Raw genomic sequence first — 19,289 nt, forward strand, 5'->3', positions numbered from 1 at the left:
TTATTAATATTATTAATATTATTAATATTATTAATATTATTAATATTATTAATATTATTAATATTATTAATATTATTAATATTATTAATATTATTAATATTATTAATATTATTAATATTACTGTTATTTTTTGAAAAATAATAGTTATTATATACAAAATAATAATTGCAATATAATCATTAAATATACACAATAAAGTCATCAAATTACTATATACTATATTATATAAATAATAAATGTATAGTATTATATTATCAATTATTGTGTGCATTATTATATTACTAATAGTCATTATAAATAAATAAATATTTTGATATAAATAATCTAAATATTACTAGGAAAGTGTTGATATTATGAGAATAATATCTTATCACAGAAAAAATTACTAAATCTGTAAATTTTAATATTTCTGATTTTCAAAATAGGTATGGTAGGTTCAAAAGGTATGTTCTCTATACGCGGCATTATGGATTATCGAGTGAAGATTGCTTTAATAGTTATTACCCCACATCTCCACATAATAAGTCTACCATAAATGTTTTTATGTTTTAAGTTTTGCTTTAGTCAATATTGAAGTATTTCTCGCCACCTTATGTTGTATATTTTTGATGTGATATTTCCAACTCATTTTTTCATCCATTATGATCTCTAGAAATGTAATCTTGTTCACCCTTTTCAATAACCACTATTTGTATTTGCTCATACATGTCCCAAAATAGCATTATTTTAGTTTTATTGATGTTTATTGAATATGCTCTTGCGTGCTTTCCCCAGAACAAAAGGCAGTAGTATCATCTGTAAATATTACAGACTTTTTTCATTTTACAGATGTCATTGATATACAGGTTAAATAGTTTTGGTGCCAGTATTGACCCCTGGGGTACTCCACATGTAATACTATATAAACTTGCAATTGTATATTCTTGCTGTTTTACATATTGCTTTTTGTTAGCTGGGTAACTTTTAACCTTTTGTAATTCGGAAGTTGTGATTAATTGTATCAAAGGCTTTTGTACGATCCATAAATACAACTTTTTTCTTGCACAATTCCATAATCATACATTTTTAGGTTCTCGTAGATTTGCAACTTTTTTCTACGTCTCCTTTGTAGGTACTTTATGTGTCAAAACAAAGTCAAAACTTAGCAAGCGCACTCTTCTATTCTGCATGCCTTTGTCTTGTGCCCTCATCTAATCTTCCCCCTGCATTGTTTCTATCTGCTGCTCCCTCGCTGATGGAATACCAAGTAGCACTGCAGCCCACTTTGCAGGACCTCCACTCCCTGGTGTGTGTGTGTGTGTGTGTGTGTGTGTGTGTCTCAGAGATGCATGGGAAGAAAGAAATTAGGCAGAGGACATGTGTGGGCAAGGAAGAGGTTATCAAGCGCATCGCTGTCTTTGTTGTGTTGTTCTTGTGCTTCCTTAGGTGTCACACTCCCATTGTCCAGCATAAGGTCACCAGCTAAACACACACACACACACACACACATGCATCAAGAAATCTGGCATCAATTTCCTCATCTACACCAATTCATGCTTGTCATCACCATCCTACACATAGCAGATAATGAGCAATCCTTATTCCGGTCACGTGCCCACAAGTATCCACAACAACATCCTCACGCAAAGATGGGTAGAAAAACACACCCTATGTGTTATGTATGTGATGTCGCTATGTATATGTGTGTGTGTGTGTCATCCGCTCTCCCGCCCGTCTCATCACCCCGTTACCATGTCAACAAAGCCAGGTTTAGTCCTTCAAAGGGCATCGCTCGGCAGCTGCACGATGGAGGTGACCGCGTTTGAAAGACGGGAGGGAGGAAGGAACGGACGAGGGAGACAAAAATATGCTTTTTTGTTCAGATTGGTCAATTAATTAGGTACGCCTCGTTAAGTGAACAATATGTTGCTGAGAGATGGCCCTAATATTATGTCCTCTGTAACCACAATATTAGGAATACCCATGTGCAGTTCACCTTTACAACCACAATACTTATTGCTGAATGAATATAATATTTCTGCATTATTATCCTATATAGAAGTAGATCTGTGTGTGTGTTTGCGTGTGTGTGGTTTTCCATACACCAACCTGACATTCACACACACACACACACACTTAGAAAGCCAGATGTATTCCCCAGGTGACATACTTGCATCCTATCTCCATGCCACTAGCATACTGAGTGGCTCCCCTGTTGCCATGGTGACAGAAGACCCTCCCTATTGTGTTGTTATTGTTGTTGTTTGTCCGTAGCGTAGTGGCCTGTCACTTTGTGTGTGTGTGTGTGTTACTCTGGTAAAGGTCACAAGGCATCACCAGCCTGTCAGGAAGAGAAAGCATTTAAGTGTTAAGCTCGTATTCACATATCACGTCATCCCGAACCTAATTATGTTGATTTTTTTTTTTAGCTTGGAGACCAGGGTTCAATTCCACCCTCGGCCATCTCTGTGTGGAGTTTGCATGTTCTCCCCGTGCATGCGTGGGTTTTCTCCGGGTACTCCGGTTTCCTCCCACATTCCAAAAACATGCTAGGTTAATTGGCGACTCCAAATTGTCCATAGGTATGAATGTGAGTGTGAATGGTTGTTTGTCTATATGTGCCCTGTGATTGGCTGGCGACCAGTCCAGGGTGTACCCCGCCTCTCGCCCGAAGACAGCTGGGATAGGCTCCAGCACCCCCCCCATGACCCTCATGAGGATAAGCAGTAGAAAATGAATGAATGAATGAACTGAAATCCGTGAAGTAGCCAACTTTATTTTCTTACATGTTTTAAGGCGCCAAAATCCTTCAGCATATACTTTATACACTCTTCTCAGACAGGCAATACCATTTTGTCGCATTGTTCAAAAGGGACCTATTGTGCTTTTTAAACTTTTCCAACCCATAAATGTAGTTATAATGTTCTATGTTCATGTTAAATGATGCCAAAGTTTCAGATAATGAGGTTTGTGCATTTGGAAGTGAGCCCTAAGAGTAGTTTGGGATGACTCTGAACGCTCTCTTTCATCACTGTGACATCACAAGGAGCCTTATGAGAAGTCACCAGCTCCATCCAGCCCAGTAACTTCCTTATATGGGCGTGCCCGGGTACAAGCTGTACATGTTCTTAGCTGTAGAAGCTGAGTGGGACCAATCACAGTGGAGTGGTCGTGCCCGGAGGCGGGCCGTCAGTGCAATAAATTCAAACAGACCGTTTTGGAAGTTCAAGGAAATACAGCTGGAATAGGTGCAGATTCTGGAAGATCTAGACTGGTGACCAGTTCAGGGTGGACCCCCTTTCATTCCAATTAACTAAACTGCAGTTTGTCGAGCTTCTCAGCTTAGGTGAAGCTTGGCTACAGAGACAGACGTCCACCCACGTTCACTCATCCACAGTGTCTGACCACGCTGTACGGGTGAGTTTCCACCCAAGGGCGAGCCAGCCAATATCGACTGTGACATTTGTAAGTGTCCCGTTGTCATGGCGTGCAGCTCGGGGTCACAAGAGGTCACGGGAAGCCAGTCACGTAGAATATATGACGGCTTGCAGAGGGCACTGAGACGAGGCTATTGACGCTTGCGGAAAGACAGATGGCACAACGAGGCTTGTGGACGGCCAGCAAATGAGGTGCCAAGTGCTGGCTGACAATCAGGACGTGATGCGTTCACATGGGGTGTGGATGCATGCCGCCAGTGGTCATTCGACTTTAACTTGCTCATTACCTTCACATTACCTCCTGGTGTCAATATGGCTTCCATATCAAATACATATTCTTAAAGAGATGCAATCCAAATTCAGTATATAAATGAGTTAACACCCAATTCAATATATTTCAATCTGAATCTGGGCCAGATTCCAGATCAGTGTGTTAAAATTATTGTCAAAAGATCTTTCACCTAATTCGGTATTGTTTGATCCGGATCTGATCCAGATTCAGTATGAAAGGTTCATTTATTTCATTATATTGCTCTATTTTATTTCATTACATTTTCACCTGGTGTCAATATGACTTCCATATTCACCAGGTTTCAATCCAGTTTGTTTTGGAAATGATCCAGATTCAATATCAATGTGGTTAAATTATTGTCAAAGGGTCTTTCACCAGGTTCAATATGATTTGTTCCCGATCTTATCCATATTAAGTGTAAATGGTTGACTGTAGGGTGAACGGCTTTTTTACCAGGTTTCAATATGGTTAAGATCTGATCCACATTCCATAATAACGTGTTTATCACAATGTATAAGGCTGTTTCAACATGGTTGATGGTCTCATCTCTGGATCAGATCCAGCTTACATATCATATTGTCAACAGATCTTTCCCACCCTTGGGCATCTCTGTGTGGAGTTTGCATGTTCTCCCTGTGCATGCGTGGGTTTTCTCCGGGTACTCCGGTTTCCTCCCACATTCCAAAAACATGCTAGGTTAATTGGCGACTCCAAATTGTCCATAGGTATGAATGTGAGTGTGAATGGTTGTTTGTCTATATGTGCCCTGTGATTGGCTGGCGACCAGTCCAGGGTGTACCCCGCCTTACGCCCGAAGACAGCTGGGATAGGCTCCAGCACCCCCCGCGACCCTCGTGAGGAAAAAGCGGTAGAAAATGAATGAATGAATGAACAGATCTTTCATATGATTCAATATTGTTTGACCAGGATCTGATCCAGATTGAATATGATTGTATGACCAAAAGCTTTTTCACCAGGTTTCAATATGGTTTGATTTGGATCTGATCCAAATTCCATATTAATGGGTTTATTACATTGTCTAAGGCTGTTGCACCAAATAGTTTAATTCAGATCTGATTCAGCTGATTCCATATCAATGTTGTTTACATGTTATCAACAGATCTTTCATAACATTCAGTATTGTTTGATCGGGATCTGATGCAGATTGATTATAAATGGTTAGTTGTAGGGTCAAAGGCTTCTTCACCAGGTTCCACCTGATTGTTTAATCCTGATCTAATATTGATTCCATCAATGTGGTTGACATATTGTCAAAGGATCTCTCATTAGATTCAATATTGTTCGATCAGGATCTAATCTAGATTGAGTATGATTGTAGGGTCAGAAGCTTTTTCACTAAGATTAAATATGGTTTGATTTGGCTCTGATCCATATCTGATCTAGATTCTATATCAATGAAGTTGACATATTGTGAAAGGATCTTTCATGAGATTCAATACTGTTTGATCAGGATCTGATCCAGATTGATGATAATAGTTTGGTTGTAGGGTCAAAGGCTTTTTCGACCAGATGGTTTAATCCAGATCTGATCTAGATTCGAAATCAATATATTTGACATATTGTTAAAGGATCTTTCATTGGATTCAATATTGTTTGATCGGATCTGTTCCAGATTGAGTATGATTGTAGGGTCCGAAGCTTTTTCACTAGGTTTCAAGCTGGTTTGATTTGGATGATTTGATCCAAATTTCATTATCTAAGGCTTTTGCACCAAATAGTTTAATTCGGATCTCATCCAGCTGATTCCACATCAATGTGGTTGACATATTGTGAAAAGATCTAACATTAGATTCATTATTGTTTGATCAGGATCTGATCCAGATTGAGTATAAAGTGTTCATTGTAGGGCTTTTTTTTTTACCAGGTTTCAATAGGGTTTCATCCAGATTCCATATTAGTGTTGTCAAAGGCTCGATCAACAGGTTTTAACATGATCCTTGAACTTGATTCAGATTGTGACATTGTTTCCAAATTCAGTTGAAAATGCTTCCACTGTTGCTTACACGTACAATAGTATATCTAACCATTTCTACCAGATCAGATTGTAGAGACCTAATAAATTTTGATTATTTGGATCCAGAAGAAAAAGGTCCATTTAGCGGTGAAGATCCTTGATCGTAGGGATAAAGGACTCAATGGTGTCGACCTTGAGAAAACATCATCTTGACTCCAGCAAATTTCCTTTGTGGGTCCAACTCAGTGTATCATTGCCAATAAGGCCGAAAGCCTTTTTGAGTGGATATTAAAGTCCCTCTGTTTTTTTTCCTCCCTCGCTTCCACTTGATTAAATCCAGTAAATGCCGTATTTGTTGGAGGGTATCTGACGGCACTGGGAGGCTGAAATGGCTCAATAGCATCTAATAGTGAGGAAACTCAGCTTTGCACCGCTCGATTTTTGGAAGACCAAAAAAATGAGGCAGGCTGCTTAACATGTGTGTGTGTGTGTGTGTGCATGTGTGTGTGTGTGTGCGTGTGCGTGTGTGTGTGTGTGTGTATCTCAGGGGTGTAGGATGACTCATCGGCATTCACAGACATGACTTCCTGCTCTAACGCTGATGAGGATGACACTCCAGACAAAAATGTTTACCGGTGCTCCAAAAAATAGCACACATACAGACCACATAAATAAACTTTCGCTAAACACTTACATAACACACACACACACACAAGACTGAACCAAACAATATACTTTGTGGTCTTAGCTGGTTTTATTGTTGTTATTATTAGTAGTAGTATTATGTTGGGAGAAGTAAATATAATCACTGTGATTGGCTGGCAACCAGTCCAGGGTGTACAAGTCAGCCGGGATAGGCTCCAGCATACCCCCACCACCCTGAGGATAAGCGGTATAGAAAATGGATGGATATAATCACAGAAGATAAGCCATTTAAAACATAAATAAGACGTGTAGACAGGAAGTGAGGTCTGGGATTTAAGAGTTGAGTTTAAGCTAGAGTTCGACCAAAACAGTATCCCGTCTTGTTATTATTATTATTATGATGATGATGACTATGATATCACTATTGACACCAGTGTAGACTATAGTTTATTAATGTCTCGTATTGTCTTAACTGTATTTTTATTTGGGCCGCACTGTAGTTAGCATGTAGGCCACGCAGTCAAGAGATTGGAAAGATCTGGGTTTGATGCTCCGCTCGGGCATCTCTTTTTATATTTTAATATTTTTTATATTTTAATTTTAAAAATAATTATCTAGAGCTGCACGGTGAACGAATGGTTAGCGTGCAGGTGTCACAGCTAGGAGACCAGAGTTCAATTCTATCCTCTGCCATCTCTGTGTGGAGTTTGCATGTTCTTCCCGTGTGGGCTTGGGTTTTCTCCGGGTACTTTGGTTTCCTCCCATATTCCAAACTTAAGAAGCCCACAACTTACCACTTCCACACAGAATGGGAGGAGACCTTTTTTCCACGCTATCATGTCAGGCCATGCCATGGCAATATTAAAGTCATGTTATGTAGATCATGTTTCAATGGTTTGTATCATTACTGCCGCACGGTGACCAAGTGGTTAGCAGGCAGGCCACACAGTCAGTTGGAGATCGGTTAATTGGCGACTCCAAATTGTCCATAGGTATGAATGTGAGTGAATGGTTTGTCTATATGTGCCCTGTGATTGGCTGGCGACCCTCTTGCCTAGAGACCCGCGAGCCTGGTGAGGATAAGCGGCATAGAAAATGCATGGATAGTATTTGTATTTTAGTTCATTTGGAACATATTCATGCTTGAAAATACTTAATTTAGACCAAGAATGTGTAAGGTTTGTATAAATATTTAAGCAACCAACTCAGACCCACTGATTATTCCTGCATTGAAGTGTACTACTTTGCGAAAACATGAAGTAGGGTAGTGTGGTGTCTGGTGGTGAACGTCATTTCCTGTGAATGTGAGGGGTTGAGCGTGTAGTTGCGGAGCGCTGCATGCACATGCAGCAGTTGATGTTATTTTGCTGGGTTGTCTGACTTTGCTACTTTAGCTGACGAGAGAGCGTTAGCTTCAAGGCATGCTGCTCCGCCTCCTTGCTATAAGGAGCTGCATGCATAATTAACAAGGACGACGAGGGGGGGGGGGGGGGGTAAACACACAGAGCGACGTTCCATCCCTCCTTCCTACGACTTTAGTGTGCAAGTGAGGACAGCAGCCATTCCTCACCAAACGCTTTCCTCGCTTCCTCCCTGTGACGTGAATCATTATATTAAATGCAAAGGCATGCTATAAGGTGACCTTTTGTGTGTGTGTGTGTGTGTGTGTGTGTTTGTGGCAAAGGAAGATAAATCCCGTCTTAAAACGCCTCTGAAGAAAAGCGAGGTAGAGAAGGCGAAGAGAGGAGTGGAACCGTGGCAGCTCGACACATTATGGAGCATCCAGCTGAACAATCTGATTTTCTCCTCTCCTGCGTTCCACTTTGCTGGCCGCTTATAGACTCAAACGTGAAGCCTGGAAAAGGTCATCTCTGGTGCTCCCGACCCCGCCCCAGAAAAAAAAGCTTCAGGTTCACAGAAATGTTGTTAGCGGTGAGACGTGTGTACGCCCCACAGCAATCAATTACACACACATCAGGCTGGTCATGTTTTCCATCAGGACGTAAAGCTAATTATGGACTTTATGACATTATAAGAGACTATAGTGTGTGTAACGTACTGTGTTACATTACATCCACCTATAGGTGTGTGTGTTTGGATGTTAGTGTTGCTCATATTCACCATAATCTCCTACACCTCCTTCTATTATTCTACCCTTATGCTGCCTTTTTTATAGTCGGTAAACGCAACACCACATGTTGCATTCAACGTATTTACTCCAGTGTAGTACACACTTGTTTCCGTTTGCAATTGAGCATTTGTGTGCGCTTTCCTACAAAAAGAGAACAAAATAAGAGGTGTGGAGCGCTATAAAAGGAACGCTCTGAGTCACCTGGAGACAGTCTGTCAGCGTGGCGTGTTTTTCACGTGCGTGCCAGACGACTCCTGCGCCCGATATCCCAGCATTCAACTAGCCCCAGGGTGCAACGTGCAGGCCGGTGGCATTATTCATGTCTGAAAATGCATGTGTACAACAAAATGGTGCTTTGTGATAGGCCTGTTAATGTATATGAATATGGCCTATCACAGCTAGTGGTTGTTTTGTTTATTGAAATCCACCAAAAGATGTGTAGAAATCCAGAAAAAAATGCAGTATTTTTGCAGTAGTCTTTAAATTAGCAGCAAAAGGTGTGCCCCCCCCACCTGTCCTGTTTTCCCATTTGTTTTTTTTACATTTATTAAACCCTAAAGTCTACCAAACAATGTAACTTTGGGTTATTTAGCCAAATTACCACCTTTCAGGGGCGGGGACAGAGGATATTTAAGCAAGGTTGGAGGAAAAACATGGCCGCCATCAAGCTAAATGTTTTTGCGTAGCTAGTGCATTGATAGAATGGTTTAAATATCTAGTGTCTAACTAACCTTTTTTTTTTACTTCCTGTTCCCCATTCATCCTTGTCTTCAGACACCCTTACCCCCCTCCCCTCGTTCCCATCTCACCTATCCTCCCCGTTGTGCTTACAGACGAAGGAAGTTATGCAGTCCTTCCGTGAGCGCACCGGTGGTTACCACAGCAACCAACCCTGCTACCAGCAGGAGCCCCATGAATTATCACGCCTGGAGACGTACCGACAACACCCGCATCACGCCCACCCTCAGCTCCCCCACCCGGGTCCTGGTCCACATCCAGGCCCGGGACCGGGTCATTCGAGGTCGGCCTATGAGGCACGTTCGCTCGTAAACACTGCAAGTATGTCTGCAAGTACAGGAGCAGTAACGGGAGGCGCACCTAAGGATTGTTACAGCCAACACCAAGCCTACCCTGGATACCCAGGGAATGGTGGCGGGATTGGTAATGGAGGTTCAACACCCTCGCAGGCAAAGAAACCTTACAGAGGAAGCAAAATCCCTCTACCAAATTCTAGTCTACAGAGTCATGGGGGCTACAGCAACCAGATGGGCACCGGGACCTACTCGGCTCAGTATATGAGTGGAGGCCACCTCCAGCAGAAATGGGAGGATCCAGCTCAGATGACACAATATGAGCAGGAGATGGTTGGTCGCATGGAGGCTGGCGGTCCCCCAGCCCCTAACTCCTCCTCACAGTACATGGACCAGAACATGCTGGGCCATTCCCAGTCCCAGTGCCACCAGCCCTCCACGCCATCTTATTCCAGCCCCCATCACCAGTCCCACCCGACTAACCCTTCCCCCTCCCCATTAATGTACCCGCAAGGTCACCTGCACTACCCCCAACCTTCCCCGTCACCTTCACCTTACATAGAAAAGTGTAGCCCCATGCCTCATTGTTATAAAGGTTACAACATCCCCCCGAGCTCCCAATATGGCCGACAAATGAGCAGTCACACTAACCTCAAGCAAGGAGCCTACAGGACATCCCAGAGCAGTTATAACTACCAACACTCAAGAGGGTATGAGCAACCGCCCCCGATGCAACCAATGGGTAACTCCCAGGAGTCCCACCCCAAATACCAACACTTCAATCAACCGCAACAGAACTACTGCCTTTCAGAACTGTCCGTCAGGTCCCCAGAACAGTATTATCAAACATGTAGCCCCTCTTCAAGCCACTCTCCTGCACGCTCTGTGGGACGTTCCCCTTCATACAGCTCCACCCCGTCACCATTAATGACCAATCCAGAGTCATTCCAGTACGGACAACCGCCCATGACCCCGGGGGCGGCCTCATCGTCGTCGTCCTCTTCAGCCGGCATGCAAGAACAAGGCGGTTCCGCTGCTATGTTGTTGCCTCCTCGCTCACACCCTTCACCCAGTGTGCCCCACGCCGCCCCGCACAGCTTCACAAGCACCCTCCAGGGACCTAGCATGAAGGAGCGCTTCTCGGAGAAGCTGCTGTCAAATCCCAGTTTGTGGAGCCTGAACGCCCTCACCTCTCAGGTAGAGAACATATCCAACAATGTCCAACAGCTGCTGCTTTCAGAGGCCCTGGTGGCCAACAAGAAAGCCTCTAAGCGAAACAGCGGAGGAAGCAACAGTAGTTCTGGAAGCGCAGCATCGTCCAAAAAGGGCGAGGACTACAAAAGTCCGTATACAGAAAGTGTCGGAGGCCCGATACAGGACCTTTACTCTACTGTGCAGCATCAGACAATGCCTATGGAACTGCACGAGGGAGGCTACTCCAGCAGTAGCGACGAGCAACTGGACAGAGGCTACTACCATAGCAGCCAGGGCAGGAGTCCAGCTCAGCCGCCTAACAACACCCACCTTAATGTGGACACAACCTCTTCCTGTTCCATGACATCTCCAGATGATGTGTCCACCAGGTCTGGAGACTCAGGTTTGCACACCTTTACTCCTGACCCGATTGGATGTCAGTCAGTACAAGGAGGAGATGCTACTCCAGCTAAGAGCGTTGGCGATGAGAGGTCTCCTATAAGTGTTACAATACCCAGTCCTATGAAACATGACAACGATTCATCTTCCGATTTACAGCATATCAATGAGCCCATTAAGGAGAACTTTGAGGAATCTGCTTGGACGGAGAAGTCGGCATACACAGAAACTAAAGACAAGACTATTGATTATGAAAGAGATGACTTAACTAAAACTATAGCGAAAGAAGAGAAATGGTCAGATGATGAAAAATTTCACTACAGCCTAGTAAACAAAGGCGTGGCAGAAAAGGACTTTTGCTATGTGGACACTGCATATGAAGAAGGGGTCCAGAGGAAATATGACCCAGATTCACTTGAGCAGTCCCCGGCCGCGTGCTCTGACTCGAGCCACAATTTTGGCCAAGAGATGAAGGAAGAAGCATACAAATCAGAGTCTTCGGTTGCGTCTGAGAGCTCTCTGAAAGCGTTGCCTTTTATTCCTGCCAGTGACCTTGAACGGGATCAATACGCTGAAAAGGAGGACAGCTCAGACACCCCTCAAATTGAGGCCTTGGAAGAGAAAAAATCCAACAATACAGACAGCAGAGAATTGGTCGAGGCAGAGCAGCGGGAGGCGGAAGCGGATAAACAAGAAGAAGAGTTAGAGGAACGAAAGCAACATCCTCTGTCCCCTCCCCTTTCTGATAAAGTCACACAGGAACCGGAGGAGAACATTAACCAGTCCTTGACTTCTGAGCTCATGAATAATAGACAAGGGTCTGAGAAACCTTCTGGTGACCTTTGCAACAGGACAGAGAATCAAAGGGCTGAGCTCCATAATGACAACGAGCTAGCCGGAGTGCCCGTTCATCCAAACGTGGCAACAGAAGCCCCGGATGCTTCTTCAAGAGAGTCAGGAATCGGTGACACCGCTCCGCAGCCCCAATCCGCTATGCCGGTCTTCTCAGCTCTGAACGATAAGACAACAGCTACTCCGACTCAGTCCAGGGATCACATTGATCACAGTGACGCCAAAGTGCTAGAGCCAGACTCTCCTCAGCTGCCAGGGAAGTCAATACTTCCCTCAGCCCCCTCTTGGGCGGACACACCACCCTCCCCAAAGAAAGGGGATGAGGACATGGAGCCGGGCATCAGCTGCTCTAGTGCTGTCACCCCATTGGCCAAGCCAGAGCCCATGGCCCCATCTGCTCAACCGAGGGCATTTGGACGCAAGCATGCAAGGGGGAGAAGGAGAATGATGCATTCAGGTGCAGCAATCAGGAGACAGATAAGCTCAGAACGGGAAGAAGAAAAAGAGGAAGAGACTTTGGCTTTGCAGAAACCTTGCAGGCCTCCGAGCAAAACTATGTTATTCTCAGATCAGACTGACCTCACCGATCAGGAATCGATAGCGAGCCAGACACCCAAAATGCTAACTGAAGCGTTTAGTTCGAGAATGTGCACACGCTCATTCAATGCAACGGACCTGCCGTCTAAAGTGGAGGCTCATTTGAAGAGGAAACCAGGCCCAAAACCTGGCCCCAAACCAGGCTTAAAAAATGCATCTAAACTAGGGCCAAAACCTGGAGGAAAACCAGGCCCTAAACCTGGTCTAAAGCCTGGCTCCAAGCCTGGGCCAAAACCTGGACCTAAACCAGGACCAAAGGCCGTGCCAAGTACACCAGATCCATCAGAGAAAATCGAGACTCTGGGGAAACGAAAACCAGGGCCAAAGCCTGGTTTAAAAATAGGATCAAAACCTGGCCCAAAACCTGGTTCAAAACCGGGACCAAAGCCTGGACTCAAGTCTGCAGATGTTTTGCCACCTGCTGATAACATAACCATTAAGGCCCCCGTTGGTCGTCCTAAAGGTTCCATTTCTAAAGCGAAGCAAGTACAACAGGAAGAACTCAGTCAGCATTTCACAGGACCACAAGCCAGGGGCAGGAAGAACATCAAGTCTACAGTATCACAACTAAACCAGGAAGAAAAGACACCAAATTGCATGAAAGCACAAGAAAATGAAAATAAAAATATGATATTGAGGTCCAGAAAGCCCTCACAGACAAAAGCGTTGAAAGAGAAGGAGAAAATCATACACAAACAAAGTCTAACAGATCTCACAGAAATTGAAACAGTAGATATTTGTCTGAAAAGAGGGGAGTGTTTAATCGTGGAACAACCTCCAGATACCATCAGAAAGATAGAACCAATTCCATCAGAACATACGCCATTGGTTCTGAGTGAAAATACAGAAGAAACAACTACGCTTCCACTGAAATGTCAATCACCCATGGACACTTCAACCATACCTGTAAAGAAGAAGAGGGGTCCAAAGCCTAAACCAAAACCACTACAACCTCAAACAACACTTGTGGAACACATTTTTTCCACATCTCAAGAGGGGGATATTCAGGGCTCCAGAAGAAAGAGAGAACCACTCACAAAAGAGTCGGAGATCCACCACCTCTCCAAACAGATGCCCTCTAATGTCAATGAAACGGATGTTAGTGACGTGGCTGTAGTGCCTCCTCAATGCCCCACTAAAACGAAGGTTCTCCCTCCACGTAAGGGCAGAGGACAGAAATATGAAGCAATGGTGCAGAAAATTACATCGCCTAGCTCCAAGAAATACCTCCAAACTCCTCAGATAGAAATCAATCTCAATGACGAGGCAACAACGAAGGACTTCTCTATGCATGTACTCAAAGACGGGGAGTCTTCTATTCCTGTTAATGGCACAGAAATGATGGAAAGTGAAATGAAAAACAGACAAGAGTGTGCAAAACTTGAAGAAGGAGCCCTGAGAAAGGATGTCAAAGAAGAGACTGAGAAGCAGGAAATTAGTCCAGATGCGTCGTTACCAGATGACTTGAGAGACACGGTCGTTGAAGAAGGTGTCGCTAGTGAAAATACAATACAAGACCACCATAAACGGAATATCCGAAGTCCAACAATGGAGGCACAAGTAGACCTCGGCTCTCGAGACGAATGGACCCAACAGGCACAAGCACTTTTATTTACAGATGGATCCAAGTCCTCCAAAAGGAAGCGATGGGCAATGGTGGAAAGTACGGATGCTTCGGTCATCGCTTTGGAAGCAGACAACCTAATAGTCACAACACCGAGACTTGCCAAGCAGAAGGCTATTAAAAACAACCACGAGATGCACTTAAAGCAGAAAAGGAAGCGAAAAGGTTTGGTTGCATCAGAAGAACCAGAAGCAACCAAAGAAATCAAAGTTGAAACCGCAGATGTGACAGCCAATGAGGTGATAGCGTTCTCAGAATCCACGCTGCCTAATAGTTCGGATGATATCAAAGAATTCCCCAACGGTAGCGGTCCACAAGTTGTGCAGAAATCCAGAAGAGGAAGAAAGCCATCGACAAATCCAGCTAAACGGAAAAGGGGAAAATCCTTACCCGATGAGACTTCTGACAAACCAGTGAAAGTCTACAAAAAACCTGGGCCAAAACCCGGAATGAAGGATGCGTTGGAGGTCATTGAGGCGGTGGTTCGGGCTGCTGGGTGTGAACAGGACGAAAAAGAAAAGGGACAATATGAAAATGAAGTAGGAAACTTTAAAACCGAGGACAAAGACTACAGTCTACAGGGTCCTGCGGAGAAAAACAGTGGAGCCAATTCCGTGAAGAGAATCCGAAGCAAACCGATCCCGCAACATCCGATGTATTTCTGTCCTTATGTACGGATCAACAACTCCAGAGACTTTTCCTCTTGGTGTGCCATAGTCAACAAACCCGAGGATGCACAGGTTTTTCAGAGACGAAGAAAAAAGGGGATCCTTCGAATGAGGAATCCTTTCACAGTTGCAAAGGTGGTACCGCACACCGCTGCCATGCTGCAAGGACCCTCGGTCAAACCACATCTTACTGAGAGGCATCTTACATGTTGCCTGTGTGGAAAGCCGTCAAACTACAGAGATCTGGGCGATTTGTGTGGACCGTATTACACAGAAGATGGAATTCCTCGGAAAATATTGACCTCACAACCCTACAGGGAAATCCCAGAAAATCGTGACGAAGAGGAACCAACCACTTCCTCACAGACCGACGAGAAAGAAAGCAACACAGAGGTATCACCTCAAGAAGATCGAAACCAAAGGCATCATCACTGGCCTTACAGACGTGTACAGAGAAGAGAACGAACGCATCGGGAAGGTGTTCCTCGAAGGCTAACTCTCAGAGAGAGGTTAAAGAGGATGAAGCAGCTCCAGGTCGGATATTCCAACGACCAAGACAGCTTGTTCCAAAGGCTTCAACAGGAAGCAGAGGCAGGGGAACATTGGGCCCATGAAAACTGTGCAATCTGGACCAAGGGGGTGATTATGGTCGCCGGGCGGTTATACGGACTCAAGGAGGCTGCCAATAACGCCACACAAATGGTAGGAGAGCAAATATGACACTTTTTTTCGGATATTGGTGCTAACTTTTGAAACCTTTGTTTGTATATGTCCTCGGTCCGTCTCATCCCGGATCTCGATCTGTCTGTCCGATGAACTCCAGAACTGCGACAAGTGCCAAATTGCGGGAGCATCCCTCAGTTGCTGTTGGAAAAGCTGCTCTCATAAATACCACTACGTCTGCGCCAAAGAGATAGGTAGGAGACCACAGTTCTCCAAAGCTTCAGTGGATCCATCCATTCAGTCAACTTCTTGCTCCATTTTTCCTCCTTCCTTCTACGAGTCGAGCAAATCATATAATGTGTCTTTTTTTCCCACTTTCATAGGCTGCACATTCCATGAAGATGACTTCTCCATAAAATGTCCCAAACATGAGGTAAGGAACACAAGAATGCAAACCATGTCCAAAATTTAAAATTAAGCATAAGTATTGGAGTTCGATTCCACCCTCGGCCATCTCTGTGTGGAGTTTGCATGTTCTCCCCGTGCATGCGTGGGTTTTCTCCGGGTACTCCGGTTTCCTCCAAAAACATGCTAGGTTAATTGGCGACTCCAAATTGTCCATAGGTATGAATGTGAGTGTGAATGGTTGTTTGTCTATATGTGCCCTGTGATTGGATGGCGACCAGTCCAGACAGCTGGGATAGGCTCCAGCACCCCCCACGACCCTCGTGAGGATAAGCAGTAGAAAATGAATGAATGAATGAATGGTTCCAGACTCGGCTGTAATACAGGATTCGATGTTAATAAATGGAATATTTTTGTACTAAAGAGCATAGAATAAGACTTTCTAAATACGGTTTTTAACATTATTATGGCCGTGTAGACACCCATATAGTCACTCGTATTATTCATTGTTTACAACACATTGCACAACTCTTATGCTGCAGGGACTCGATACAGCTTCTAACTAGCAAGCTAACCAGTTGCTCTCATATTTCTTCTAAACTTAAGAAGCCCACAACTTACCACTTCCACACAGAATAGGAGGAGACCTTTTTTCCACTCTATCATGTCAGACCATGCCATGGCTGACTTCATCCAATATTAAGATAATGTAATGTAATGTAAGATCCTGTTTAAATGGTTTATATTACTGCCGCACGGTGTTCAAGTGGTTAGCAGGGAGGCCACACAGTCAGTCGGCGAACTGTTAAATTGCGACTCCAAAGTGTCCATAGGTATGAATGTGAGTGTGAATGGTTGTTTGTCTATATGTGCCCTGTGATTTGCTGGCCACCAGTTCAGGGTGTACCCCGCCTCTCACAGCTGGTATAGGCTCCAGCATACCCTAGTGAGGATAAGCGGTATAGAAAACGAATGGATGGATATCCACCTCCTAGTGACCAAAATACTACATATCACATGTATTTCAATATATTTTGACAAGTTATACATCATATTCTACCAAATAATTTATGAAAATACGCAATAAAGGGAGCAATAAAGATGACTGTGCATAGAAACTGATCCAAATAAAAGACGATGCTTAATATAAGACAGTTATAAGGTCTGATGTAATGACCATTGATATTGTCATACATCACTGATTATCTAAAACAGGGGTCTCAAACGCAATTTACCTGGGGGCCACTGGAGCTAGGGTCTGGGCAAGGCTGGGCCGCATCAGGTTTCCCCCCCAAAAAAAGCACATTTATTAAAAACAGAAAAATATACAAACTTTTTCAGTGCTTTGGTTCCAATTTTCTACAATAAAAGCTCTGATAAAACATTCCACTGTTCTCATATATCTTAATTTTTATTTGTCTGCACAAAATAAGATGAAAAATAAATAAACAAATCAAGAATAAAGAAAATCAATCAGTAATAAATAATAAATAAAACGGCAAATAATAAAAACTTAAGAAACCACATATAGTTGGTGGGTAGACAAATTATTTTTTTCAGATTAAAATGAACAAAGCATTATTAGAGCCCTGTAGACATGACAAAACACCACTATAGTCACATTTATACTCTTTTTTTATTTACAACATATTGCGCAACTGCAGGTTCTTGAGACACATGCTAACTCGCAAACTAGAGAGCTAGCGACCTAAACGGTAGCCTTCAAGTTATTTCCTTTAAATAGCCAAAAACTTACCACTTCCACACGGATAGGGAGGATAACTCATTCATTCATTCATTTTCTACCGCTTTTTCCTCACGAGGGTCGCGGGGGTGCTGGAGCCTATCCCAGCTGTCTTCGGGCGTAAGGCGGGGTACACCCTAGACTGGTCGCCAGCCAATCACAGGGCACATATAGACAAACAACCATTCACACTCACATTGCTATTGCTATTGCTATCACTTCCACACGGATAGGGAGGATAACTATTAACAGTTATTTAACCTTTAACATGAACATTAATCAAACGTAATAATTTTTTCTGGGTACATGATACCATACAGCATCCATATCAAACTTGCGCGGGCCGCACTAACATTAAACTTTCATATCAAGGCGGGGGCCTCAAACTAGTGTACTGCGGGCCACATTTGGCCCGCGGGCCGCGTGTTTGAGACCCCTGATCTAACAATTAGTGTCATATCGACGACTGGTATTATGATTCTATGCACTTTGCATCACCGTTCTTATTTACTATATTATAGTATATTGAGCTATTATTATAGCTATTGAGGCCACACCCCCTGCATAATGTGTGCACTGTGCGTTGCTCCATCCACAGCTCACCGTGTACCCAGCATGCTCCAGCAAGCCACATTACTGCATTTCAAGCCACGTAGTACTACTTTATCCCTGGCATTAAACGGTGCTTTCACCTATATGTTAATGACTTCATAGTAGAGGGCCTAATTATGGAGCAGGCAGGTTTCCTAACAAAAAGACGCCATCTACTGGTGACGCATCCACGCTGCAGCATTAAAGAGGAAGGTCAAAGGCAGCGGGGAGGGGCGGGGATGGGAGAGATGCTGACATTCAGCAGGGAGCATCGGTGCATTGAGGCAGCAATGGCCTCCCCCCCCCCATCCAACCATCCCTCCCTGCCTCCCGCCTTCCGCTCCTCTTCTCTTCTCCTCCGTGCAGACTGACAGTGATGAAACGCTGGCTGCTGATCAAAACACCCCACCCACCACCCTCGCTGCATCGTGTTGTTTCTCTTCACTCCCCTTATTTTTGCTCCCTCACAAACCCGACATCCCCCTGCTGGTTTTGCTCCCCTCCATATGCAAGCTCCCTTTTTTTTCCATATTCAGTCATGCTGCTGCCTTCATCCATCCCTCCCTTATCTCCTCTCTACTCCTTTTTTCCGCCGCCATCCTCCTCCCCCCCACCACCCCTCACCTCCACTCCCACGTCTGAGCTGAAGGCAAGGAGAGAGGGAGCGAAAAGGGAGGGCAAGAAAGGAGAGTTTGTTGTTAGCAGAGCTGTCATCAGTGGAAGGATGCAAGGTTGTGTGCGTGCGTGCGTGCGTGCGTGCGTGCATGTGTGTGGAGCTGTGCCAATTTAAGATGGGGAGTCTAATCAAAAGGAAGAGCCCCCCCCAAAAAAAAACACCACACCCAAGGGTCCCTCCTGAACACACGGTAGCGAGGTGACTCACAGTGTAAACACAAAGCTCATTAACAGGTCCGCGTATACGTAAGCTCAAACGTATAGAATGTCAGCAAACGAGACAAACGGGGACCGTTACATCAGAGCAGGCAGCAGAAGGAAAGAGGGGACGAGAGGAGACGCCGGGAGCGTTTTTTTTGGAAGGAGGATAAGCAAGCGCGTCTCCGC

At 44.2% G+C, this 19,289-nt stretch overlaps 1 protein-coding gene across 3 annotated transcripts in view; it reads left to right on the forward strand.

Moving 5' to 3' along the window:
• LOC131103077 (retinoic acid-induced protein 1) overlaps nt 1-19,289 on the forward strand; it is a 66,265-nt gene that overhangs the window by 42,834 nt on the left and 4,142 nt on the right. For all 3 annotated transcript variants that reach the window (XM_058048985.1, XM_058048986.1, XM_058048984.1), the window contains 3 exons: nt 9,234-15,526; nt 15,648-15,741; nt 15,871-15,920. In XM_058048985.1, coding sequence (XP_057904968.1) covers nt 9,305-15,526; nt 15,648-15,741; nt 15,871-15,920 — 6,366 coding nt within the window. In that variant the 5' untranslated portion in view covers nt 9,234-9,304. The remainder of the gene's footprint in view (nt 1-9,233; nt 15,527-15,647; nt 15,742-15,870; nt 15,921-19,289) is intronic.

Source organism: Doryrhamphus excisus, chromosome 15 (assembly GCF_030265055.1).
Source record: "Doryrhamphus excisus isolate RoL2022-K1 chromosome 15, RoL_Dexc_1.0, whole genome shotgun sequence".
NCBI classification, from domain to species: domain Eukaryota; kingdom Metazoa; phylum Chordata; class Actinopteri; order Syngnathiformes; family Syngnathidae; genus Doryrhamphus; species Doryrhamphus excisus.